This window comes from Peromyscus eremicus, chromosome 5, assembly GCF_949786415.1.
Source record: "Peromyscus eremicus chromosome 5, PerEre_H2_v1, whole genome shotgun sequence".
Lineage (NCBI taxonomy): Eukaryota > Metazoa > Chordata > Mammalia > Rodentia > Cricetidae > Peromyscus > Peromyscus eremicus.
The window spans coordinates 81,735,045-81,761,527 of NC_081420.1; the positions used below are offsets into that span (position 1 = coordinate 81,735,045).

Sequence of the window (26,483 nt, forward strand, 5' to 3'; positions counted from 1 at the left end):
AATCCTAGAGAGGATAGATTCTTGTTAAAAGCTTTTACCCTGGGCATCCCCAGTAGACACAAGGAAACCATTGGAGGGTTGGACATGCTTTTTCCTTCAATGTGGTGATAGTTTCACAGGTGCATCTGCTCAAACTCATCCAATTGCATATATTAATCGTGTGTCGAGTTTTCTGTGATTCAATGAAATCATTTTTTTAAACGCAGTTTCAGGAGGATTGTGAATATAAGGCCAGCCTGGACTACATACATATCAAGACCTTTGAGTAAGAGATAAAAAGCAATGATCCCCACAGGTTAACTATCAGCAGGTCCAAAGATAATGGTGGATGAAAGTACTCTCTTGATATAATTCCCTGACAGACATTCCAACAGCACCGAGAGCTCGAGCAGAGATGCTTTGTTAGGAATCAATCCTGGGCTAAAACTTTGGATTTCTGACCATCATTGAGCATTCAACTCGTACACTCACTGATTTTAAAGTCTCATCAAAGTATATCTGATTGAGTCCACAAACATGTCAGCCACTGCTCTAGATGCCTGAGGACTGCAAGGTCCTGTCTCTCTGGAGATTTCCCTAACTCACTTTGCTGTAGTGGGATGGCATCACATTAAATCAATGATCATTTAGCCACAGTTGAGAATATGAGTCTGTGTGCTTGTTCCTGTAGCAAAGTTAGTGTAAGACGACATCAACTCGGGTAATGCAGGTTTCCTGCAAAGGGTCTTAATGTACCTTGAAGAATGATGACTATCAGTACAGTCACTGAGGGGCAGAAATACCATAGTTACAGAAACAAGAGGAAGGCAATCTCTCAGGGACTCAGTACCTTAGTTACCTCCATATAAGGTGTGTGGAAAGAGAACAGTTTGCCTCCCTGACTATTTCAACTGCCTACGCTAAATGGAAGCACAGCATGCCAGTGTTTCTGGTGGTAGAGACTAGAGGAAAAAAAAAAGAAGAAGATAAATTTGTGTCCAGTAGATAAGGGGCTGAGAAAGTGTTGATAACCGTGGAGTGAGGTTTGCTCACTAGTAATACAAATTTGTGTGCCCTTTGACCCAGTAATTACATTTCTAAGAACCTATCTCACAGGAAAAAAAAAAAAACAACTTCAGACAAACCCACAAGATAACACAGAAATAAATGCACACATCTGCTTACTGCTTCTCAGTTCATAACGGCCGAGCTAGGGCACCAGCTTAGACAAATGGAGAGATAAAATGCAGTACACAAGAGTACATACATTTGCACACACATGACGGAGTTTGACTCACTCATCAAGGAGAGTAGAATTCTGTCATTTGTAGGAAAATGGATGGAGCTGGAGTCCACTAGGTCAGGTGAGATAAGCCAGACCGAGTAGCTCCTGTCTCATGTCTTCTCCCACATGCAGAATCAAGATTTACGTGTGTGGGGGTGGGGTGACCTGAAGGTAGAAAGGGCACTATGAAAGCAGAAGAAGAAATCTAAGGGGGAAGACAGGAAAGGACATTGGAAAGCAGAGGTGGCACTATTCAGGGGAAGAAGGTCAGTCACGGGGGGTCAGGAAGGGGTGACAGGGCAGTGGGAATAAATAAAAACAAGATTTGAGGTTCCGAATCTGAACATGTTTTTGTGTCTTAGGGCACAAGAGGCTAAACCAGCTGATAAGACGGGCTAGAAAATTTAAATTGCCAGAAAAGTAGATTTCCTTCATTAAAAGAACTGGGCAACCTGCCATGCATCAGTGCACAATGACACACTGTTTGAGGGACAGTGACTTGTTCAAGGTTCAGAGGGAAGTAGAGGCAGGGGGTTTCCGTAGGCATGGCTGTGTTGATCTTCACTGTCAGCTTGGCGGGATTTAGAAGGACCTAGAAGGTGTACCTCTAGGTGAGGCTGTGAAGGTGTTTCTAAAGAGGTTTAACTAAGGAGGGGAAGCATGCCCGAATGTGGGCAGCATCATCCCACGGGCTGGGGTCCTGGACTAAATAATAAAGAGAAAGTGAGCTGAGCACCAGCATTCATCTCTCTCTGTTTCCTGATGGTGGATGTCATGTGACCAACTGCCGCATGCTCCTGCCGCCATGCCTTCCCCACCATGATGGACTGCATCCTCAGAATGTGAGCCAAAAAAAGCCTTCCTTCTTTAAGATGCTTTTATTGGGAGTTTCACCCCAGCAATGAGGACAGCACAAGGGTCCCAAGGGTCCTTCCTCCACGTGGCAGCATGGCAGCAACTCTTGGCTGCTGGGTGGTGGGTGGGATGAATTTCTTTCTTCCAGGGAACACAGAGTCATGCCATTCTCCCAGCTTTTTTTTTTAACTGAATTTTGATAGAATAACCCCAGCTAAATACATATAACTTTTCCTCCCAAGCCTGAACTATGCTACACCCGTGACTGGAATGATGATAGTTTCATTTCGAAAGTGTCCCCATTGCCAGGAAGCTTGGCATCTATTGCTTAAATCCACCAAATATTAAATTGTTGCCATGGCTTTTTGTGTGTTCTTTGATCTGTCTGCTGACACTTGTTTATGCAGAACTGTTTGAAATCTCATCACAGACCTAACGTCCAGTCCCTTACCTGTTAAGGATGATGGCAATCTCCCTTAAAACCATACTAAGGGTTATGAAGTCCAAGAAGATGGACCTATTTTAAAAAAGAAAAAGAAAATCCCATAAGCTACAGCAAGCAAATTTTCTAAATTGCTTCCAGGATTATTTTTAAAATCATTCCCTGAAAGTCAGCCACTCAGGCAATGGCACACATAGAAAAGGAGGCAGCCCTACACACAGCGGCCTGGGGGAGAGACCTCACACCCTGAAAACAGCCATTTTATTACTTGTTGGCCTCTTATCTGGCTTTAGATGGCCAAGGGATCACAGTGCCTAAGCCACCTCCCTCTGTATATAGAAGCCCAAGGTCATGGTGAAATTAAGGGCATGACTAGCTCCTGACTCCAGTGACCTTAGACCTCTTAGTGAGCAGGATAAGCTGCTGTCTCCCCAGAAACACAGCTTTCCTATGGGTAGAGGTTTTACATGGCTCCTCACAAAGAAAAGAAAAAGAGGCAAACAATCAGGAGGATGGAAGCCTGCTAAATGACATTCCCATGAGCCCATCTCAGTCTGCGCTAAGTCTTTCAGTCCCAGATGTACACACCTGTGGAGAAGTGACTCCAGGATTAACTAAAGCAAGGAGCTGCCAATCAAAGATGCTTGGGTTTCAGAGATAAACGGTCATTCACTTAGAAACTACACTCCCATCGAGTCGGTCTCACTCCCAACAGTGAGAATCACTTCAAAAATGATATCTCTGGACGTGGGAGTTCTCACCTAAAGGAACTGGAGAAAGTCTAACCACAGGATGCACAGCCACCCAGGTGTGAACAGGGGTGCCAGAAGTGCATCACAATCTGCATGAATTCCTACCGATGTTCTTCCTAACAGACCCCCAGTTAGAGAAGAAACAAGTCTCAGGCTAGCTTTGTTAGGTTCTGCAAAGGAGAACTGTCGCCTGCAGCTGAAAACATCAGCAAAGAAAATGGAGCTTAATTTCATTGACCCAGTCAAAAATCTTTGCTGTTGCATGATTTCATGAGAAAGAGAAAAATGCTTGATCTTTTAGGCTCTGCCAACAAATTAGAATGCTGTTTACAGCACAAGAAAGAAAGTTTACAGAAGAAGAGAGAAAATGAGTTCACTGAAGCTTAAACCTCCACTTGAATGAGGGTGCTGGCAGGAATCTAGGAGAATCTTAGAGCTTGATGGATGGGGACTTGAACCTTGGAGAAAGACAGAAGAGCAAGCTGAAGGAAGAAAGGGATAGGAAGGGCCCTAAAGCTGGAGGTCTGCTAAGTGGACTCTGGCTTGGATGTTTTATGGAGCTCCTGGATCCCCCTCTTCCCCATTTGTTCTGTTATACCCACGCCCACGCCTTTCTGTTCTCTGTCCTAACAATGTCTTCTGGGAACAAGAAGCTGTCATCTCAGGGACCCTGCTGGCTTTCCCTGCCTACCTATGTCCCTCTAACCCAGATGTTCTCAATTTTCCTAATGCTGCAACCCTTTAATACAGCTCCTTATGTTGCTACTTCCTAAGTGTAATTTTGCTACTGTTATGAATGGTGACATACATATCTGTGTTTTCCAATGGTCTTAGGCAACCCCTGTTAAAGGACTGTTAGATGCCCGCAAGGGGCTGCGACTCACTGGTTGAGAATCATTTCTCTAACACTTTCTCACACTGAGTCTAACTAGTTATGATACAAGAGAGTATTGTGTAGTATTATTTATATACTACAGAGATCAGTCTGTGGTTGGTCAGTATTGATCCAAATTAACCCTAAGGTATATGTATATGGCATGTAGTACACTTATGAGATGACCCAGAACAAGAAAAGAATGTATGGGAACCAATCCAATTTATAGATTGAGATGTGACTGTACCTTGTGTACAACACATGTTGACCTTAGGAATGGATGGGATAACTACCCTGCACAAGCAGTGGGGGTCTTTAATGACTGAATAAATGAATAATGATGATGATGGTAGATAGATCTGTGAGTAAACATGTATGCATTTGCAAGTAAAAGGATATTTATGTGTTGTTACTTTGTCTGCTTTGAAAGGATTCACAAAAGACTTGCTCCATAGAAGTGTCTGGAATTCTATGAAGTCATTTTTCTGAGACTTCTCCTTAGTTCAGACTTCTCAACAACAACAATGACGACAACGGGCAATGATGGTGATGATGATGATGATGATGCCGGGCAGAAAGTGTGTGTGTGTGTGTGTGTTAGTTTTCTGTTGCTGTGAGGAATACTCGAGAAAAAAAGGTGTCTTAAGGGATGAAAGGTTCCCACTGGCTCACAGTTCTGAAGGCTTGAGGTCCATGCTTGGCTGCCCCATTATGCTTAGACTGTTGGAATGGCAAAAACATCTTTGCAGAAAGGCTGGAGGAAAGCATCTCTGTTCCTGGCAGACAGAAGGAAGAGAGAAGGAAGGGTCTTTGGATAAAACTTCCAAGGCAGTTCTCAGTTTTTCCTTCCTCCAATTAGGCTTCCTGAACCTAGCAATGGTACCATCAAATTGTAAATCTATCTGTAGATTAGTCCAACCATTGATTGAATCAGCCCTCATGATCTTTTCTAAAGGCCCCTTGAGCTGACTGACAAGTCTTAAACACATGAGCCTTCAAGGGGGCATTTTACACTCAGCATAGCAGAAAATGCCCCTTTCTTCTACTCTCTGACCCTACACCGAAACTCCTCAAATGTGTTCTGTGATAATCACTAGATAAACGTTGTCTATGACTGAACAAACATATTTATACATCTATAGCACCACATTCCCTGGGGTGTTAAGAATAAATTCTAGGGGCTGGAGTGGTAGCTCAGTGGTTAAGTGTACTTGTTGCTCTTGCAGAGGACCTAGGTTTGGTTCCCAGTATCCAACTGCTGCTCTTAACCCTCTATAATTCCATTCTAGAGGATCTAACACCCCCTTCTGGCCTCTAAGGACACTGCATGCAAGTATGGTGTACAGGAATAACATTCAGGCAGACCATCCACACATATAAAATAAAACAAACAATTTTTTAAAAAAGCTTAAATTCCAATGACTTAAATATTTTATATGCACCCAACTACTGACTTTAAAAATATATCTACTGCATAAAATCAGATAACCTCTGAAATATTTTGTGTTCAATATTTGATAAATTGCTGACAGAATGAAACAGTTTGGATAGGCTCTTGAAGTTTGCTATTCTGGTTTATAATATTTGCATAATCTTCAAAACATTTAAGGCATTTGTGTGTGTGTGTGTGTGTGTGTGTGTGTGTGTGTGTATGTGAGAATGCTCACATGTACATAGGTGTGTCTACCTATGTGTGCTCTCATTTGCATGTGCATGTGGGTATGTCCACATGTACATGTATGTGCCCATCTGTGTGTGTGTGTATGTGCATGTATGCACCCACATGTACATGTATGTATGTGTGCATGAGGAGCCTAGAGGTTGACAATGGATGTTTTCCTCATGCTTGTGCAGCAAACTGAGCCATCTTTCCAACCCTCTTAGGTGAATTTTGGATAGAGAGAATAAAGAGGAGGAAGAGGAGGAGGAGGAGGAGGAGGAGGAGGAGGAGGAGGAGGAGGAGGAGGAGGAAGTCATTCCTTGGTATTGAATGATAGCACAATGTACACCCATCATGAAAAATGTTTATTAAACTCCCACACATGCACAGCATGAATGGAATGTTGCCCAAACTCAACCCTTTCATGTCTACCATCGTAACTGTATCTACTCTTAGAAAGAAGGTGGCATTTTATGTATTTACTGAAAATGGGCTAGCTCAGTTTCTAAAATGAGATACAAGAAACCTGAGCTGACATACACTAGGAAGCACTTTCTTCCCTGCCTTGAATAAAACTTTTAGAACATACCGGATTTTTATAGACTCTATTATTGCCAGTAGATAGTGAGGAGGATAAAAATAATTTCTTAACAGATTCTGATCTAGTCCAGTATCAGAGATGATACATCACGCACTGACTAGGAGAAGATTTGAATGTCACAGGAAAACATTTGTCAAACCAGGAACCTGTCTAAGAAGTTACACTGAATAAATAGTTCAGCATCCAGGAGTCTCAAATAGCCTGTAGCCTTCCAGGCTACAAACCATCTTAGCGAAGCACTGTATCCCCTACAAGCATCGTACACCAAAGCTACCCCAAGCTGCGAAGAAGAACATGCCCTAGGCAGTTGTTCGGGGGTTTACTACCATCACTCACCCAAATAACTTACCAACCTCCTAATTGTGGGGTCCTTTTGGGATTCTGCAGTCACGCCCTCCCTCCACTGATAGGTGCACACTGACTAATGCAATAGACCAAAACATCATGGGGAAAATATGTATCGGTCTGGGAAGAGAGCTCAGTCAGCAGAGGGCTCGTCATGCAAACATGAGGAGCGGAGTTTGATTACCTGGACCTGTGTAAAAAGGCCGAGTACAGTGGAATATTCTAGTAATCCCAGCCCTGAGGGCATGGAGACAGGTACATCCCTGGGCCTCACTGATTAGCCAGTCTTGCCCACTTGATGAGTTCTAGGCCACCAAGAGACACTGTCCCAGAAGGAAAGGGGACAGTACCTGAAGAATGACACTTGAGGTAGACCTTTGACCTCCACATGCAAATACCCACATGTGCACGTGTATGCACACACACACACACACACACACACACACACACACACACACACACCTATTAATGCCTTGACATGGGACAAGCAAATACTTAATTCACCTGGTGTGCCCGAGTATCACTGGGGTGCCTGGGGCTCTGTGTCTAAGTTATTTCAGAAGCCAGTATCAATTTCTTCCTTCCAGTTAAGCATTCTTTGGTCTGTGTGGTGGTGATTGTCACTGTCCACTTGACTGGAGTTAGAATCACCTAAGAGATTGAGGTGCACCTCTGGGTGTGCCTACTAGTACATTTCCAGAGAAGACTAAAGGGGGTTACTGATTGTGGGGGAATACCACCCCATGGGGGTCTGTGTGGAATACAAGGGGGTGATGGGAAACCAGCAGAGTGCCAGCTCCACCCTCTGTCTGTGGGTGTGAGCTTCCTGACCCATGGTGTGAGCTGCCTTGCTCCGCCCTGGTGGAGTGAGCCTTCTGAACCCAGCACTGAAATAAACACTTCCTCCCTCAGGTTGTCCATGCCACAGCAAGGAGACCAGTGGAACTGGTACAGCATGTCTTCTCTTGCGTGGACATGAGGAAAAAATGGCCCAGGAACCTTCTCCAGGGAGAAGCCCACAACCACACCAAATAAACTCCGGCTTCTGCTCACAGAACATGGGGACAAGGGGGCTGTGACATGAGAACAACGGTATCTTGTGGACTTGGAGGAGCTTCAACATGACCTTCATTTAGGAGAGAAAAAATAAGACAAACCCAGAAAGCAGCATGGCTATCTTGTGGCCCCACATACCTGTGGGCATCTCTAGTCCTCCCTCCCCTGCTTCTCACCCACGCAGACAGAGAAGAACCACTCCACATCTCCTTCATTCTGAAACCACCCCAGACTTGACCACAGCCTCTGGGTTTGGCTTGTTTGCTTAACAGGGCTTCTCTGTTTCCTGGGCTAGTTTCAAACTGTTAGGTTCTAGTAACAATCTGATGTCAGGTTCCCAAGCATCTGGGACTATAGAAGTGCCACCTAGGCTAACAACACAATTTCTGATTTCAAATTCAAATCCAAGAAGAAAGACACCAATTGAAGCAGAGAGGCTGGAAGTTGACTCTGTGCTAATCCACCTGCCTAGGAGAGAGGTCATTCCAACCTTGACCTGAAGACATGGTGAGGGCCAGCTAAGGGCTTTCTGTGAGCTGGCAGCCTTTCAAAAGTGACTTAGTTTGGTGGGTCTCAAGAAGAAGGCTATAAGCTTGTTCCCCTCCCCCACTTTATAGATGGAACACCAGAGGTTGAGAGTGGCAAGTGACAGGCACACAGCTGGGCTCTCAACTACATTAGTCCTCCTTAACCACACTAAAGGACCTGTGAGTGTCCCCTCGGTGGCAGAGCTGTCCTTCAGGTAAGCATCATTATACGCTAAGGAAGGTGCTCAGCAAAGGTCAGTGGCTTGTACACAGATAAATTCATTTTTTAAATACAACTCACTAGACTGTTTCCGGCAGCACAGAGAAATGGTCAACCAAGAGCTTTGTAATGAGGCCTGGGAGAGACTTCCAAACAGGGAGACACTCCTGCGCAGTGGGACAGCCTGGGAAAAGAGACTTCCCTGGAGACCAGAGTGAAGCCCTCACCCGATTGGAAGGTTTGCGTCACCTAGCTGGCTGTCACCTGAGGGAGGTGCGTCACCTAGCTGGCTGTCACCTGAGGGAGGTGGGGAGCGTGGGGCTTCCTGAAAAGCTGTGTGTGTGTGTGTGTGTGTGTGTGTGTGTGTGTGTGTGTGTGTGTGAATTTGTGCGTGTGCGCATGCGCGAGTGTGCCTGCAGGCATGTGTGGAGGGCAGTGCTTCACTTGACTGTCTTCCTCAGTCACCCTGTGGTGGTTCTTGGTTGTCAACTATGTCTGGAATTAACTGAAACCCAAGTGACACTTATACTTATAAGGGATTTTTTCTTAATTAAATCATTTGAAGTGGGAAGACCCACTTTCAGTCCAGGTCTTTTGAGATGGGACTAATGTACTTTTAAATCAGGCCACACCTTCTGCTGGCAGCCTATATAAAGGTCATGGAAGAAGGAAGCTTGCTCTCTCTGCCAACTTGCTCTCAATGGCAAGTCCATTCTTTCACTAGCATTAGCATAGATTTCTTTGGGATCCCAGTGCATACCGAAGACCAGCTGAGACATTCAGCCTCATGAACTGAACTGGATTCTTGGAAAGTTCCATTGATAAACAGCCGTTGTTGGACTAGCTGAACCACAGCCTATAAGCCATTCTAATAAATCCCCTTTGTTTGTATACATAAATTCATTCTATAAGTTCTGTTCCTCTAGAGAACCCTGACTAATATACACCCTCCACCTTGTTTGTTTAAGACAGAGTCTCTAACTGAATCTGGAGATCACCAATTCTGCTAGAATAACTGGCCAGTGCGCCCCAGGGTTGCCCCTGTCTCTGCCTCTCCAGTGCTGGGGTTACAGGCATGTGTTATCATGACTGTCTTTCCATGGGATACAACACAAGTCCTGATGCTTGCTTGGCAAGCACTGGGCTGGCTGAGCCATCTTCCTAGCCTTAGGTTCTACATACTCATTTTCAAAACTCAGAACACCTTAGTAAATATTTAACGTGTATTTATATTTGAGGACAGAATTTACTCTCTGACTGTAGTGGTTTAAATAGGAATGGCCCCCATAGGCTCATATATTGGAATGCATTAGTAAGTGAAACTACTTGACAGGGATTAGGAGGTGTGGCCTCGTTGAAGGAAGTGTGTCACTGGGGGTGGGCTTTGAGGTTTCAAATGCTCAAGTCAGGCCTAGTGTCTCTCTCTTCCTGCTGCCTGCCAATCTAAATGTAGACCTCTTAGCTAACTCTCCAGCACCGTGTCTGCCTGCCTGCAGCCATGCTTCCCGCATGATGACAATGGACTAAACCTCTAAAACTGTAAGCCAGCCTCCATTACATGGTTTCCTTATAAGAATTGCCATGGCCATGGTGTTTCTTTACAGCAATAGAACTTTGACGAAGGCACTGACATGTGAGAAAGTGCTGTATTCCAATGAGGTCCAGACTGGCCACCCACCTGCTCTTTCCTGTGGGTCTTTCATCTCTTGTATTCCACATTATCAGTTCCATTTTAGAAGAGCATGTTACAAGCAAATCATCAGTCTCTCAGAGCCGGCCATTTCTGAGCTGCTAATTTAAATGGTGTTATTCTGAAGGGTTTGGTCACACAGAAGCTGCGCTCTGGTGACTTCAACCATACTGTACACCTTATTATGCATGAATCTCTGCTAGCAGCCTATGCGCACAGATCAGTCTGAAATGGTGTGAAGTAGCCATTTTTTTTAAAGTATTCCATCCTGGAGGGAAGCTCATTAAGACTCAGGAAATCTAGAAGGAAGTTTCCTAAGATCCAGGAAGTAAGCAACTCATAAGTCTCAGGAAGTCTCTCAAACTGAGCAGATTCACAAAGCTCCTCCTTTCCGAAGCTTATAGAAATAGGAGGGACAGAGGAGACTCAGACTAGCCCAGAGCATGGAAGAGACTCTCTGACCTGCTGGCCTGCCTACATGTTCTGCAGAAGGCACTAGGGATACAACTTCCACAAGTTGTCACCCATGCTAGGGTAGCTTTCAGTGATATAGCTGCCTTTGAGTCATCCCTGCTCCTGTACATAACCTCACACCACACTCCTTTGTGTAATACCAGTAAATTCACGGGTTTACCAAGTTGGACTTCAGTCATATGGTTACTTTGGCCTGTCGATGGTTCCCTATCTGGGGTGAATACACATTTATCCATGGCTTTCCAGGAATTGTGTCACACAACATCTGGCACAGCAATCAAGAAGACGGTCTTCCCCATAAACACTCTATTCACCACACACAAAGCCACCATAGTGCTTGAGCCTAGAGGATCCAGAAGCATCAGTGTCCTTTGCACCAGGTGCTATCCAGTGCCCGACAGATTGTAAACTTCAAACAGTCTACCCTCATGCCCTGCATGCTCCTGGCCCAAGTTCACACTGCCCATGGCTGGTGGGAGTAAGCTAGCGATGGGCAGCCTGTGGAGACTAGCCTGCCTTCCACTCTGTGAATGACTTAACACTAAACTCACCAGCATTCTAAAATTAAATCATTTTCATCTCAACATGCTAGCACTGCTCAAGTTTATCTCACCACACTAGCACTGCGTGGTATTAATGAGTACACATAAAAGCCATCAACCCTCTTTGGAGTATTTTAGACCCCAGGCACTTTGTGAGGAGACCCAGAAGAGAATTCTGCACAGTGAGGCATGACTCTATTCTCCACATAGCTATTCCTAAAAAGTGCTTCTATTAGGAAAGTGTTTGAGAGCGCACCATGAGGAAGCCATTAGGGAACCCGTTGACACAGTGAAATGTCCCTGCTCAGTGTAAGCATGATTTCTTAGTTCCTCCTGCACTGGCCTCACTGTAGCTGTTGGTTTAAGGCAATCTGTGTCATTCTTGCTTCTGGATGAAGGTACATCCATGTTAGGAGCTTCATCTTCCACTGCCCGGCTCTGTGTCTTGTCATAGAATGAGTAGTGAAGAAGTACCAGAAGGTTCCATGTGGAATCTCAAGATGTGCTATTTCCCTGTGCAGATAAGCCACCAATTCCCGACCATGCCAGGTGCTGCAGGCTGCCTGTCCATATATACATGGGGCACTCCCAACTGTGGCCCCTTTTCTTCCTATCTAACCTCTCTCCCAACCCATGTCTACATCAGGGAAGGAAGCAGAGGGAAACATCTGAAAACATCCCAGTCACTCATTTACCTCTTCTCTGGCCTGTGGTAGGGAGGCAAAGGATGTTGTTAGGAGAAGCTGGAGAACTCTCTACAAGCTATCATCAACCTAAACCAAGTAGGGGACCCATGGGAGCAGCAGGAACATCCAGCTCCATGGAGTATTTAGAAGGCTGCTTATTCTTATGTGATCCATTACAAAATCCCAAGGAATGATCCAAGGGGACCAGAAAGATGAAGAGAACCCAGAGGCCATGCTTTTTGGGGTGCAAACTTAGGGCTCGGAGTAACCAAGCAGTTCTGAACCAAAGGCTCACCCCGCAGAGGATATCTGTCAGTGCCTAGAAATATTCTGGTTGCCCACTGGGGGAGGACAGCAATCTTCTGTCATCCAATGAGCAGGAACCAGGGATACTGCTGAACACTTGGCAGCCCCCATGCAACAAAGAATCATCTAGAAAACATCAATAGTGCCAAGGTTCAACAGCTTGGGGCTAAACCAAAGCTTAACAACAAGAGTTTTGTTTTAGTAGCTCGGTTGGTAAAGTATTTGTCTTGGAGGCATTGGGGCCTGAGTTCAATACCCAGAACCCACATGAAAAGGCAGGGTGTGGTGTCACCTGCCCAAAATCTTAGCCTTGGCGAGGTGGAAACAGGCCAGTTTCCTGGGGCTTGCTGGCCAATCAGCCTAACCTACTCATCAAATTCAGGTTTGTGAGAGACCCTGTCTCAAAAAACAAGCGGACAGTACAGGAAGAATGACGCCAAAGGTTGTCCTCTGGCCTGTGCACACGTGCACACACACACACACACACACACACACACACTCCTCACTTTGTAATCACTATCTGTTCTAGTGTGTTGAGTTCGTGTATTAGACACTAAACTAAGCAGTGAACTGGCGTCCACAGATGGATAGGCCTCTGTGTTATTATTTTCGGAGTTGGGTAGAAATGGGAAACAGCAGAGCGCTGCCCTAAAACCTCTTCTGCTGCATGAATAAAACATCAGCGCCTCTAAATTTAAACTTAAAGCCAATTAATTCATCAAAATGTCACTTGTCACCTAAAGCATTTTAGTAGCAAGGAAATACCTTGGAAGAAGAAAGAATCCTCACAGGGCGAGAGGGAATGGAGTGAGGATGTTGTCCACAGGGCAGGAATCAACGTAGCCTTACCTACTTCCAGTAATTCCTTCAGAGGATCCTTGGGAAAATGGTGTTTAGGAATATTGTTGGTGGCCCAAGTGACTCGCTTTCTATGTGGCCTTTCCTGGGTCTTACTACAAAGTATGTTGAACACAGACATCATACCCAACAGCTGCTCACCAGCCCCCAAAGTCACAAACCTCAGCCCTGGCTTTCACAAAGTGCATAGAGCCAGGGACACGTGGAACCATAAAAATAAACCTTATTATGACTTCAAGGGCTGAGAGATGACTTCTCAGAGCCTGTAATTTATAGTGTTGTCTTTAGTTATAAGAAAGCAGAGAATGTAGACACAAAACACAGAATATCTATTTTCTAGCAGAAGTTCCCAAAGCAGGAAGATTGGGGATCCTCTCCACACCCTCAGGAAATCTGGGTTCTGAAAGGCTCGACTTCCTGTTACCCCGTGCTGAATGGCTTTCAGGGACAGAAAACTCCCTTCTGCAATGGAAAGCCAAGACAGGCAGCACAATCAGAGGCAGGGAGACACAGGAGCATCAGAAAGCTTTATACTGAGTTACATACTATCTCCACGGACTTTTAAGGTCAAATCAGGCCATTGAAATCAAGCACTCAAACCCTGTGCTTTTGTTGCAAATAACAAAATGAACAAGTTCACAGCCAAGTGCTTGGACTAGAAAGTATTAAGAATAATTTAAGTACAGACATACTCTTATTGGTGAATATTATTAAATTATAAAGCAAATGTCTAGTATTTCCCTAAAAACCAATACCTTATGCTGTAATTCCCAGCAATAAAAGGTTAAAAAATCATTCAGAATTATCAAGCTGTTAGTCTAGACTTTCTTAGAAATGAATGAGTCATGCTCACTTCTTAAACCCACTGAGGGGGCAAGTTGCAATCTCTTTGCTGTGTCTAACTACAGAGGTATGATACAAGATCTTGATAATATCTCAAACAATATCCTGAGCTTGCTTCAAGCAGGTCTCTCTCTCTCTCTCTCTCTCTCTCTCTCTCTCTCTCTCTCTCTCTCTCTCTCTCTCTCTTTCAAAGAAAACAGAATAAATGCCACCAAATAAGTCCTACCCCCATGGTTCATCACAGCAGCCAAGGTCAGCAGCTGAAGCCCAGGGTAAAGTTTGAGTTACCTCACCTGGCCCCAAGCACTTAGACACTTAAGTATCTAGAAGGATCCAAATAAAATCTTCGCACTTAGAACCCATACAGCCCTAAAGCAAAGAAACACAGCCAGGTCCAATGAATCTTCATCATTTGTGTCTGAGAGACATAGTTAAAATCCAGGCCGTCAAAGCCTGAGTTCTCCTGAGCAAATGGCACCAGGATCCAATCTGAAACCCACTCAGACAAGGACTCTGATTCTCAGAAGCATTTCTCATGGACAGCCACAACAGGCGTGCCCTCAGAATCACTTGAAGTGGACACGTGTGTGGGAAGACGGTAAAGATGTGTTTGGGAAGCAGAAAGCAGAGAAAATGTAACAGAAAGCCCCCCAGTGCCTTCAGGGCAGGAGAGCTGCCTCCAGGCCCCTTTATTGAAGTTGCCAATCCTAGTGCAGGAGGGAGGGTGCAAGGGTCCTTCCCTTAGCGCTTCCCTGGCTGCTGTGTCTCTGGCAGGGAGACCACCAGTGAGCAGGGAAATTACGTGGGGGTCTTACTTTTGTAGCTGGTCGCCCAAGGCTGGTAGCCATAGTAGCCTGTGATGCGCAGGATCCGCTCCTCGATGGACGTGAGTCCCACTGGTCCGCTAGTGAGGTCCTCCACGGAGCGCGACCATTTCAGATCCTCCTTGATTGCCTCGTCCACCACCAAGTACTTAAGCTGCCGGAGCTGAGGGCTGATGTCGGACAGTCTCCGCGGGCTGACGTCCGGTGACCTCCTCATGCCACTGAGGTCGCGGGAAGGCGGGATGAGTCAAGGGCAGAGAAGAGGAGACGTCAGTGAGGACCAGTGAGGACCCATGGTTGCTCCCCTCATGTGCTTGCCATATGCCCTGCTCCCCGGGACCTCGGCGTCGGGTCCCGCGCCCTCCCCTGGGCGCCTCGGGCTAGGAGAGCAGGGGCGAGTAGCCAGGAGAGGATGCTGAAACTTCCCCGGCTCAGCCCCACACGACCGTCCCTTCCTCCCTCCCCGAGCGTAGCAGTAGGGCTGAGCAGATGCTTAGGACCACCTGCCCGCCGCCCTCCCGCTCCTGCGGCGGGCGCTACTCACACAGCGATGCTCTTGGCCCTGGGAGCGCCGCCGGGAAACTCTCGGATACCCATGGGCGGCGGCAGCGAGTGGCCCCAGGCGCCCAGATTGGAGCCGGAGGAGCCGCGGCCCGAGCTCCCCACAGCCGCTGCGAGGGTCCGGAAGCCCGTGGGTCGCCGCGGCTCAGCCGGGCCACTCTAGGTGGGTCCCCGGCGCTGGCTGCCCGGACCCGGTGGCAGAGCAGCGCCGCGCCCCCCGCCTGTCGCCGCCGGCGCCCTAGCACGCGCGATCGCGGACGCCCGAGCTCCGGAGTGCCCGGCAGTGCGCTCCGGAGCCACCGGCGAGTGAGGTTGTGGCAGCCCCGGCGCGCGTGGACCAGGCGGGGGCGCGCGTCCCGATCCCTGCCACCTGGTGTGTGCCGGGCTTCGGGCTGGAGTTCTGCAACCTTAGGGCGCAGGACTTGTCACGGTTCTGGCTTTCTGGTTTTGACACGTGAGTCTCGGTTTTTCCCCACACCCACTCCAACACACACCACCTCAAAGAGCAGCGCTACTCAGTAAGCAAAAAGCAAACTAACCTGGCGTTTCACAGTGCACACTAAATGGCCAAATAGACGAGGAGGTGATTGCTGCTAGGTCAGGCAGTGTCCTCAGCTCACAAGCCCAAGGAGTCTGCAGAGCCTCTGGTCCTAGTTAGTTTCCAATGAGTGCCTTGTTCCCAAGCTATTCCAGACCACCAAATCGCCCTGCACACTGCCGTTCTTCACTGAGCACGAATTTAGAAAATACACAGATATATAGAGAAGACTATAGCTTTATTGAGCCCCAAAAGATTGCTTTGAATTATAGCTAGACTCTACTCCAATCGTTTTTTGAATGTAAGATCTATTTCCCCCAAGAGCTCAAAGTGCAGACACTACTTTATGTGTTGCTTTAAGAAAAGATATATTGTTCCTCAGTGAACTGGGAATAGAAGGGAACTCACTTCTTCAACTTTGATAAAAAGAATTAACCAAGACTTTACCTGCTTGCAGGTAAGGAACTACAACTTTTCTGCTAAGATGAGAGGTGACCAAGGGCTATCCTTGCTGTGCCTCCACAACATCTTACTGGGAGTCTTAGCCAATTAAATTACTCCAAAAAAAAGGGGGAATATAATGGATGCCATTTAGAATGAAGTAAAAGAAAAATGAAAATTGTCTTTGCAGATGGCAGCACTGCTGATGTAGAAAGTCCCATAGGATCAACCACAGAAACGTCTGGAGTTAATAACTGTGATAGACTTGATTGTCACTTGATGTGGGTTAGAATTACCATGGGAGCAAACCTTTGGGGAGGTCTGTGTGGGAGTTTCTAGATGTGGGCTGCATTACTCCATGTGCTCGGTGGGCCCTGGGATGAATCAAAAGTAGAAAGTGAACTGAGCACCCGTGTGCATCTCTCTCTGCTTCCTGACGATGGATGCCATGTGACCAGTCACCCCATGCTCCTGCCACCATAGTGGACCGAGTGTATTTTTAAACTGTGATTCCAATAAACCCTTCTTTCTAAAGTTGTTTTTCTCTACTATTTTACCATAGTAACACATGGAGTAACTAATACAACTGGCTTTTTAAAAGGCTGAAAGAGTCAAAGTTAATGTACAAAACTTAGCCATTTTCCTATGTCCTTGCAATGTACAATTGGAATTTGAAGGGGAAAAAAATCAGTACTTTTCACAGGAATCCTAAAAATGCAAATTTAGAGATGGATCTAATATGTACAATATCTACATGAGGCAAATTACAAAATTCAAATAAGAGAAACAAAACTCAAAGTGAACAAACACATTGACCAAGGTGTCTCTGAACTTCAATGCATGCATATTCTTTTCTCAAGAATCGGCCTTCCCTTGGGTTTCTGGGTCAGTGATGGAAATGACCAGGTGGTGGCCCCATCTGGGTTCCTCAGCACTTCATTCATCATTTAATGATTTCAGGGTTGGGACGAGGACAGTGACAGCCAGGCAGTCCAGGAGCATCCGGTGTCAGAAGCAATTATATTCATTACCTGAAGGAGGTCAGGAGTTTAACATTTTCTATTCATAATAAGACCTCAAGGAATACACTTAATAGGCACAGTGTTGTGAGCCAGGCTAATCAATGCATATATATTTCTACAGCTTTTTAAAAACTGCATATATATTTCTACAGCCTTTTAAAAACAAGATTTATTTTTATTTATGTGTCTTTGCCTACTTTGTATATAAATGCACCACATGCATGCAGTACCCATGGAGGCCAGGAGAAGACCTCAGATCTTTTGGGGTTGGAGTTACAGACATTTCCCAGTTGCCATGTGGGCAGTGGGTATAAAACTCAGGCTCTCTACAAGAGCAGCAAGTGCTATTGGCCATTGAAACCATGACTCCAATACTCTGTAGCTTATTCTTCATACCAGTAAATAAAACTCATAAACTTTTAATATTACTTTATTGAGATACACTTTTTTTTCAATATGAGAATAACTTGTTTTTCTGAAAATGTCCAGATGCCCCTGAAATATTTAGAATATTTAGAATATCCATGTTGACTTTAAAATTGAACTAAGTAAACATCTACTGAGGGCAGGGCATGTACCAGGGTCTGGGAAAGAGGCTAGAAACACCAACACCACAAGTGTTTTCTCCCCCCATTGAGCCTGCAGCACAATAAACAAACAAGTAAGTGAAGACTGGCCGGTGTGGGCCTTGATCCTTGCATGTAGAGTCTCTGGAAGTCATCACCCTCACCTGGGAGGGAGGAGACCAGGATCAAAGGGATGTCAGAGATGCTTTCTTAGGTGAGAAACCAAACTAATGTTGAAAGCTAGAGATTTGCCTGTAGATGCAAAAGGAAGTAGAAGAATAGGGAGAAGATGCAGAGAAAAAGGAGCAGGGGAGGAAGCCAAGGAGGAGGAGGAGGAGGAGGGAGGAGGGGAAGGAAGAGAATGGGGAGGAGGGGGAGGAGCAGTATGGAGGGATATTAGAGAAGAAAGATGCAGTGGTTGGAAAGTGTGCCTTGCCCAGGAACCTGTTTGGAAATCATGACGGGTATTCATTGTTAATGTCACAAAATCCAGTCACCTGGGACAAGGGACCCGAGACAGGCCTGTGGGGGTTGTCTGGATTGTGTTAAGATGGGAAGATCTGCCCACCGAGAGTGGTGACGTTGGTGACATTCGCTAGCTGGGACCCTGAGCAGCAAAGGTGGAGAAAAGGAGCCAGGCAGCATTCCTTCATTGCTCTCTGCTTCCTGATGATCTGTGAGCTAAAATAAACCATCTCCTCTTAAGTACCATCGTCAGAGTACGTTATCACAGCATCTGGAAAAGGAGCAAGGACAGAAGGTACAGCGTTCCAGTAGGAAGAGGCATAGGCAGGGCAGCCTTACTAAAGGGCTTTGTAAACAGAGTCAACATCCTCCCTTCCCAGAATCCTTGCTGGTTTCTTCCTACCTCCTTATCCAGAGTAATCCTCTCAAAGGCCAAAAGGACCCTCTTCTGTGGAAAACTTTCAGGTGTTGCTTTCTTTAAATCCTTAGCTTTACCTCACCCACCTGCCCCAGCCTTTCATCCTGTAGTGATCTCCATCCCTCCATCCTCCCTGCCTCTCAGAGCCGGTGGACTCCGGGCCTCCAGACCAGAATGCATGACGTCATGCCGTCTCTGCCTGGAAGGCAGGTGCACAGCTGACCTCGAAGACCTTGTGATGCCCTCACCCACCTCACATTTACTCCGAGTCCCTCCCTCCAGGAAGCTTTCTCTGGCCCTGATGGAGTAGACTAGTTCCTTCCGACACAATTTTTAATACTCTACTGTGGCCTTTATAACCCTTGTCGGGGCTTTATGACAAGTTCATTTACAGGGTTATTTGATTAACGTTTGTCTCCTCCACTCAGCTAAAAATTCTATGAGGCTAAGATTCCTCTGCCTTCTTCATGACCCTCCTATCTATCATAATGTCTGTATAGGCACTGCTCGTAAAAATGTTTCTTAAATAAATGAGCAAAGGGAAAAATGGAGAATGAAACTACTTGAACAATAAAATGTGCTAGAAACGGAAGGGACATAATTTACAGAATTTATTTAGACTTTCTGTTCCTATCAGTTCCCATTTCTAGGCTAACACTGATTCACCTTCAAAGGTTGGCAGGGACAGACTTCTGACTTCCTCACAGTTTATCTCTTTGGAGATTCTTACTCCAGCCTTCCTCCAAACCTCATTTTTCAGCCCTGTTTTCTGAGTCAGTCGTGACTTCAAATGCCTTTTTCTATTCTCAAAAAGTACGACTTCAATGTTAGATAGTGTGTCCCAGTTTTGGCACAAAGACATAGTTGTGGTGATATGCGTCTTTGACATGCTTAAGGACATTTTGCACATTAAAATGGATGTGTGGATGGGATGATGACTGACAAATTAATACATACATACTTACCTGGTTATGTAGCTGGATGATAGAGAGGTGGATGGATGGACACTCACACATCATGTGTTTTGTTTACTTCTTCCAATGAGTAGGAGCCTTCTTTGGGGACTCTGTCTTTCATTTCTTTTCTAATCCATGTGGCACTCAAGCACAAGGGCGTTCTGTTGGTGGATTTATCAACATCACGGGGAATGCCGTAAGTTTCTGACACAGTACAATTTTCATTAGGGAAGAAGTATTTATTGAGACCATGCAAATATTTGATTAGACTAGTTGCAATTGGTATCCTCAGCTGTGATCAGACCACGACTACAGTAACAACAGTGGCACGTGTGGGCTGGGGCAACAACCCAGTCACTAAAACATCTCCTCAAGTTCAATGCACAGATCTCAGTACAAAAGAAAAAAAAAAAAGCTAGGCACGGTGGCTCACGATTGTAAGCCCAGCAGGAGGTGGAGACAGACAGATTCCAGAGCCTGACTCAAAAAGAAAATGGAGCACATTAGGAAGAATACTTGAAGAAGTTGTCTGGTCTACACGTGTGTGAACCTACACACACATACACACACACACATACATACACATACATATACACACATATACACACATGCACACACATACATACACACATATACACACACATACACACATATACATACACACATACCCACAAAAAAATAGAGAAAGAAAGAGAAGGAAAAACAACACTTTACCATGTGCCTTTATCACATTATAAGAACAGAATAAGCCGGGCGATGGTGGCACACGCCTTTAATCCCAGCACTTGGGAGGCAGAGTCAGGCGGATCTTTGTGAGTTTGAGGCCAGCCTGGGCTACAGAGTGAGATCCAGGAAAGGCACAAAGCTACACAGAGAAACCCCGTCTCAAAAAACAAAAACAAAAACAAAAAAAGAACAGAGTAAACTCAAAGAGAGGCTAAAAGCAAGAAAAGACCAAAACAAACAAACAAACAAAAACAAAAACAAAAACCAAGAAATAGATGCAGCCTAAATCTTGTGGGATAGCTTCTAAATCAAAAAACAAAAACAAAAACAAAAACAAAAAAATCAAAAAACAAAAAAACAAAAAAACAAGGGATAGGATGGCAAAGGCCCTGCAAATGGGCAGTCAGCTTTCTATGGTCATGAGCCTCTAGCTCCACCAGCTGCACAGGAGTTACTTAATGGAGAGAGGGAATTTATGGACAAGGAAACAAACAACAGAGGCAGACCTGAAGTCACATCTATGCAAGATTTTGTTGCACAGTTAATGCACATAAGCATTAACTTGGAAGCCAGCAAGTAAAGTTCCAAGAGAAACATATATTGAAAAGAGCCTAACTAAGAAAACTTTCGACTGCCAGACACCGCTGGAGCTGGCTTGAGAGCAGGAAACAGCTGGAGAAGTTTTATAGGCCTTAGGGAGAGCCTCCACATCAACACTGACTCCATCATAGCCAAGGAGTGCAGTGGAAAAGGTTGACCTTACAAAGGACAGAGCCTAGGGCCTTGGGGAGCCCTGGACAAGAATTTCTCCCTGCAGAGTTGAGTTAGGACTTGGCTAAAGAATAGGGAACTCTTCCAAAGCCAGATCCACAGGGTTTCAGCATTGCTGGGGACCAGCAACGTCTGCCTATTACTGGCCAATCTGCGGCTGTGATCTGGTCCTTGCTGCACTGTTATAGTTTGAGTGTGTGTACGGAACTAGATGACCTGTCCTTTTGTCAAAGATGGCTTTAGGCGGTCACTTCTGAATTTGAGAGATCAGAACACTGAAAACTGACAAGCCCCTGGGAGAGTCTGGCCTTGAAGCTTTTTGCTTCAAGGAAGAGGCCAGCATATTCTGGTGATAAAAATGAGAATTTCTTCACTCAGTAGCAAGGATGTCACAGACCTATTTGTCAAAAGTTATCACATCTTTCTTGTATGTCCTAACCTAGGCATAAAGATTGCATATCTGGGTCCCCTTAAAAGTGAGGCCAACTGATTCCAGCAGGGAGGACAGTGAGCATGGTCACAGTATACAATACACTTGAAAGAAATTGCCTTTACACAACTCAACTTTATTTATATGAGTATACACCAATAAAAGGTCTTAAAAGAAAAATGCAGCTGTATAAATGAAGTTCACAGTTCTGGAAGGATTCAGAGGGTCAGCAATTCCTTCTTGTGCTGCCAATAAAATACAAATAAAAGCCACGGTCCTAATTTAAAAATAAAAATTCGGGGCTGCAGAGATGGTTCAATAGATGAGAGGAGTTGCCGCGTTACCATGAAGAAGCAAGTTCAAATCCCCAGCATCCATATGAACAGCCATGTGTGGTCACTCACAGACCTGCCACCCCAGCACGGTGGGGGTGGGCGGGTGGGCAGAGACAGGAAGATTCCTGGGCCCACTGGCTGCCAGCTTAGTTCTAGATTCCAGGAGAGACCCTCTCTCAAGAGAACAAGGTGTAAAGTGATAGGGCAGGACACCTGACATGCTCCTCTTGCTTCCACAGACCAGAGATGAGAGCACCCCCTTACACAAGTGTGTGCACACTCCCCACCCCCACACATACACAACCTTCTCCCATTGCCAATAATATCTACTACCCAAGTGTGCACTGCGTCCAGCTTGCAAAATCTCTGCTTCCAACTGCCCATCCCAGGAGGTCTCCTCCTGCCACCCGGAATATATCAAAATTGTTGACTCTTGTCAATCAATGTCAATTTTCCCTATAAGCAGACAGCTGGAGGCACAGAAACCTATTACAAAAAACAAAACCCGTCAGCAAGTGCAGGCTGTTTTTGTACCCTACTTCACCTTCGGCGTGCCCAGGCAGCCCATTTACAATTGCTAACAATTAAATTCAAATTTTCCACATGGATTTGCATAGTCAGTCAGTCCTATTGCCTTGTTTGCTGAACAGCCTCTCCAGTAAACTCTCTGAGAAAACTGTTTAAATAGCCAAGAAGGTCTGGGAGTTATGGCCTCCCAAAAGCCTTTGCGTTGATGGATGATTCAAAACTTCAGCTCTGGGTGTATCCCTTAAGGCAGGCAAATCCCTTTCCTTCTGAACGTTCTTTCACCTTTGTTTCTTTTTTTCCCAATCATTCTCTCACTGATTCATTGAGGGAGGATGTTACAGAGTGCAGAGTGCAGTGGAGAATCAGCCGAAGTGGAAGCTGAGCTGGTCCACGGCCCCGAAGGGAAAGCCGAGCACCTCACCCCAGCCTTCAGCCTTGGGCCTGCTGGTGATTTATGCCTGCTGCTTTTTTTTTTTTTTTATCTGTCAGGCTCTGGGGAGCAACAACCTCCTCCATCATGGCCTGTCTGAGCCATTTCACTCTCTTAGGTCATTTGGGGTTTGCGACTGGAGTACTTCCAGGTCCCGCCTGCTCAGGCTCTGTGTTCTTCAGGACCTTCTGGCTGCAGGGGAAGTTGGTGATTGAGTATGTGCATTCGGTAGGTCATAACCTTTCTTTTAACTTTTCTGAAATGCTGCTGCTAAGGACAGAAACATCTTGCCACTGGAGCTGTGTGTGAGTGCACAAACACACAGGCATGACTTTGAGCATCGATGTAAGCCTCACAAGCCTGCTAGATTACCACAGCCATGGTTTGGATTTTTTCAGGATTTTATTTTATTTTTTAATTATGTGTTTTTGTGTGAGGGATGGGGGCACATATGTACACATGAGCTGCAGTGCCTTCAGAAGAGGATACCAGATTCCCTGAAGCTGGAGTTAATGGCGGTTCTGCATCTCCTCTCATGAGTGCTGGGAACCGAACTCAGGTCCTCTAAGATCAGGAGCCGTTCTTAACTGCTGAGCCATCTCTCCAGACTGTTTGGGATATTATTTTTATGTATGTCTGTGTGCATATGAACACAAGGAGTGGAGAGCACACCGAGGCCACAGGCCAACATCAAGTGTTTTCCTCAACCCTGTTCCACCCTATTTTATGAGACAGGTTTCTCACTGGACCTGGGTTAAGCTGGACTTACTAGCCTGCAAACCCCAGGGGTCCTTCCTCTGCCTCCCAACCCTAGGGTTAAGATGTGCTGCTACACTTAGCTTTTTATGTTTGTGCTGGAGGCTCAAACTCATGTCCTCATGGTTTGCATGACAAGTGCTTTCCTGGCTGATCCATCTCTGCAGCCCACCATTTAGATTTTATGTTTTCCCAGGTATGTCAAAGGCTTGGTTGTCAATCGACAGTACTGTTGGAGGGTGTACTCTTTAGGAGACACAGTGGAAGGAGGGAAGGAAGAAAGGGAGGGAGGGAGGGAGGGAGGGAGGGAGGTCCTAAAGGAGTGTCATTGAAGGGAGTTTGTCTTCCTGCCCCTCTTCTCCCTCACCACCATCACGTTCTCTTTCTCTCCCTCCTTTCTGGCTGCCCCAAGATGAGCAGCTTTGCTGACACACACTCCCAGCTTTGATGCACAGAATTACCACAGCTCTAAAGCAGTGAGACCAAGCGACCATGAACTAATACCTGAGACTATGAGCAAAAGTAGTCTCTTATGAATTGATGACCTTGGGTATTTTTTCCCACAGCAACAGAAAGCTGGCTACCACGCCTTGACCCTCACTGCAAATCTATTTTTATTCCAGTTAGATTCAGAAATTTCCCAAGCATCAACTCTGCTCAGACATGACACTAATTATTAATCAAACATGGATGACACACAGCACCTCACCTATGGACTTACTTTCTGGAGAGAAAAGAGACTAACTATGAATAGGGTCATCTGTTGCCTGAGGTCCTTGGTAGTAAGCCAAGATGAGACACTCTATGTGACCTGTTGACCTCTGTGGCCAATGCTGTTGACAGCTGTAGCAGGAATCTTAAAAAGTCTTATTAATAAAATCAAACCTGTGGCCAGTTATTGGGGTGAATGCTGGAAGGTCAGAGAAGCAGAACAAGCCACAGCTAAACTCACCTGGCCAACTTCTCAGCTGATCTTGTTTCCTCAGACTAGAAGCCTCTGTGTCCTCATATCTGAATGGCTCTCAGCTGAACCGTGCTGCTCAAAACCTAAAAGCTTAACCAGGCAAATGCTTAACCAGCCAAATGTTTCTAGTCTTCTTTTATTTTGGGGAACACAATACCACCACAGACACCAGGTATTACATCATCATACCCTCCATTCTTCACATAGCAATAGGAAGACTGGAGATGCTGGTAGTGACTGACTCAGTAATTGTCCATCAACTTCAACCCCTTCTCCATCCTCTTAAGCCAATCTCCAAGGTCAACTCCAGTTCTCTTTCTATGAATCCATAAGGTCATTTGAATCCTGTGTTTGTTTTCTACTTGTCTTCAAAGCGTCTGGATACATAAGAGTCTTTGGGGGATGTTTTCAGCATTCACCAGATACATGCTGTTACTGTAGGGACAGATGAGTGCTAGATGCCATCTTTCCCCTAGCTCATTAACTGCTAGAAAGCCAAGCAAGCTGGTGCAGCTGGTATGTATTCTGCAGACATGGAGAGGAGGCTCTTCCTCTTACACACACACACACACACACACACACACACACACACACACACACGGAGAGAGAGGAAGGGGGGAGAGCACCCCGCCAGTCCATCTCCACCCACTCACTCAGTCCCCATCTACTCTATCACATATCATCACCAACATAATAATTACAGAGACTCTGAGGAGGTTTGGGGCGATTGTCTTAAGTTTAGACTCTCAAGTGCTGGGTGAGCAGAGGTGAACTGCACATCTAGGCCTTACCTATTCCTGTTCCCACGCCTGACTCAATTCCCTGCAACAAAACTCTCTGTCTCTCTTCAGGGGGTTGGTCTAGAAGTCCCTGGCTGCTGGTAGAAGGAGAAGCAAGTACAGCCTAGGGGGCACGTGAGCACTTCCTTATTATTTAACAGTCACTCATACTCTCACAGCAAGAATCAGTGTCCCCCGTAAGAACACAGCCCACAGAATCAACTAAGTGGGATTCATAGGGGCTCACAGAGACTGAAGGGAAATCATGGACTCTGTGTGGCTGAGCTAGGTTCTCTGCATACAGGTTACAGTTGTGTAGCTGGGTGTTCTTGTGGGACTCCTAATGGAGTGGATGGTGTCTCTGACTCTTTTACCTGCTCGTGGGACCCTTTTCCTCCTACTGGGGTACCTCATTCAGCCTTGATATGAGGATTTGTGTCTAGTCTTATTGTAACTTGTTGCACTGTGTTCAGTTGATATCTCTGGGAGATCTGCTCTTTTTTTTTTTTTTTTTTTTAAGGGAAACAGAACAGGCAAGGATCTGGGGGAGTGGGGATGTGGGGAAGTATTGAGAGGAGTGGAGAGAGGGGAGGCTGTGGTCAGGATGTAATGGATGAGAGAATAATAATAATAATAATAATAATAATAATAATAATAATAAAAGACTCAGTGTCCCATCCCAAGGTGCTGGGATCAAGCTTCAGAAGACACTGGGATCCTGTTGCTTGGCACCTGCCAGGATGAATGTTATACTGGCACCTTTATGACAGTGCTTGCTTCACTCTGCAGTCTCTGGCCTACACAAGGATACACAGGGCCATAGCAGTGAAGGTATATGTGATACAGCTCACATATATAAATGTGCATATGTGTGTCCTGGCAAATGCACGTGTGTGGTACTCGGGTCTACATGTATATGTGTTGCTAATTTCTCTCATTGCTGTGCCCAAATACTGAAAAACCATAAAGAAGGAACAT

At 45.7% G+C, this 26,483-nt stretch overlaps 1 protein-coding gene across 1 annotated transcript in view; it reads right to left on the reverse strand.

Moving 5' to 3' along the window:
* Positions 1–15,416, reverse strand: part of Slc35f3 (solute carrier family 35 member F3) — a 256,259-nt gene extending 240,843 nt beyond the window's left edge. Inside the window, exons 1-2 of the mRNA XM_059263796.1 lie at positions 15,364–15,416; positions 14,811–15,040 (exon numbers count right to left, since the gene is read on the reverse strand). Coding sequence (XP_059119779.1) covers positions 14,811–15,040; positions 15,364–15,416 — 283 coding nt within the window. The remainder of the gene's footprint in view (positions 1–14,810; positions 15,041–15,363) is intronic.
* Positions 15,417–26,483: the final 11,067 nt, after the last annotated feature.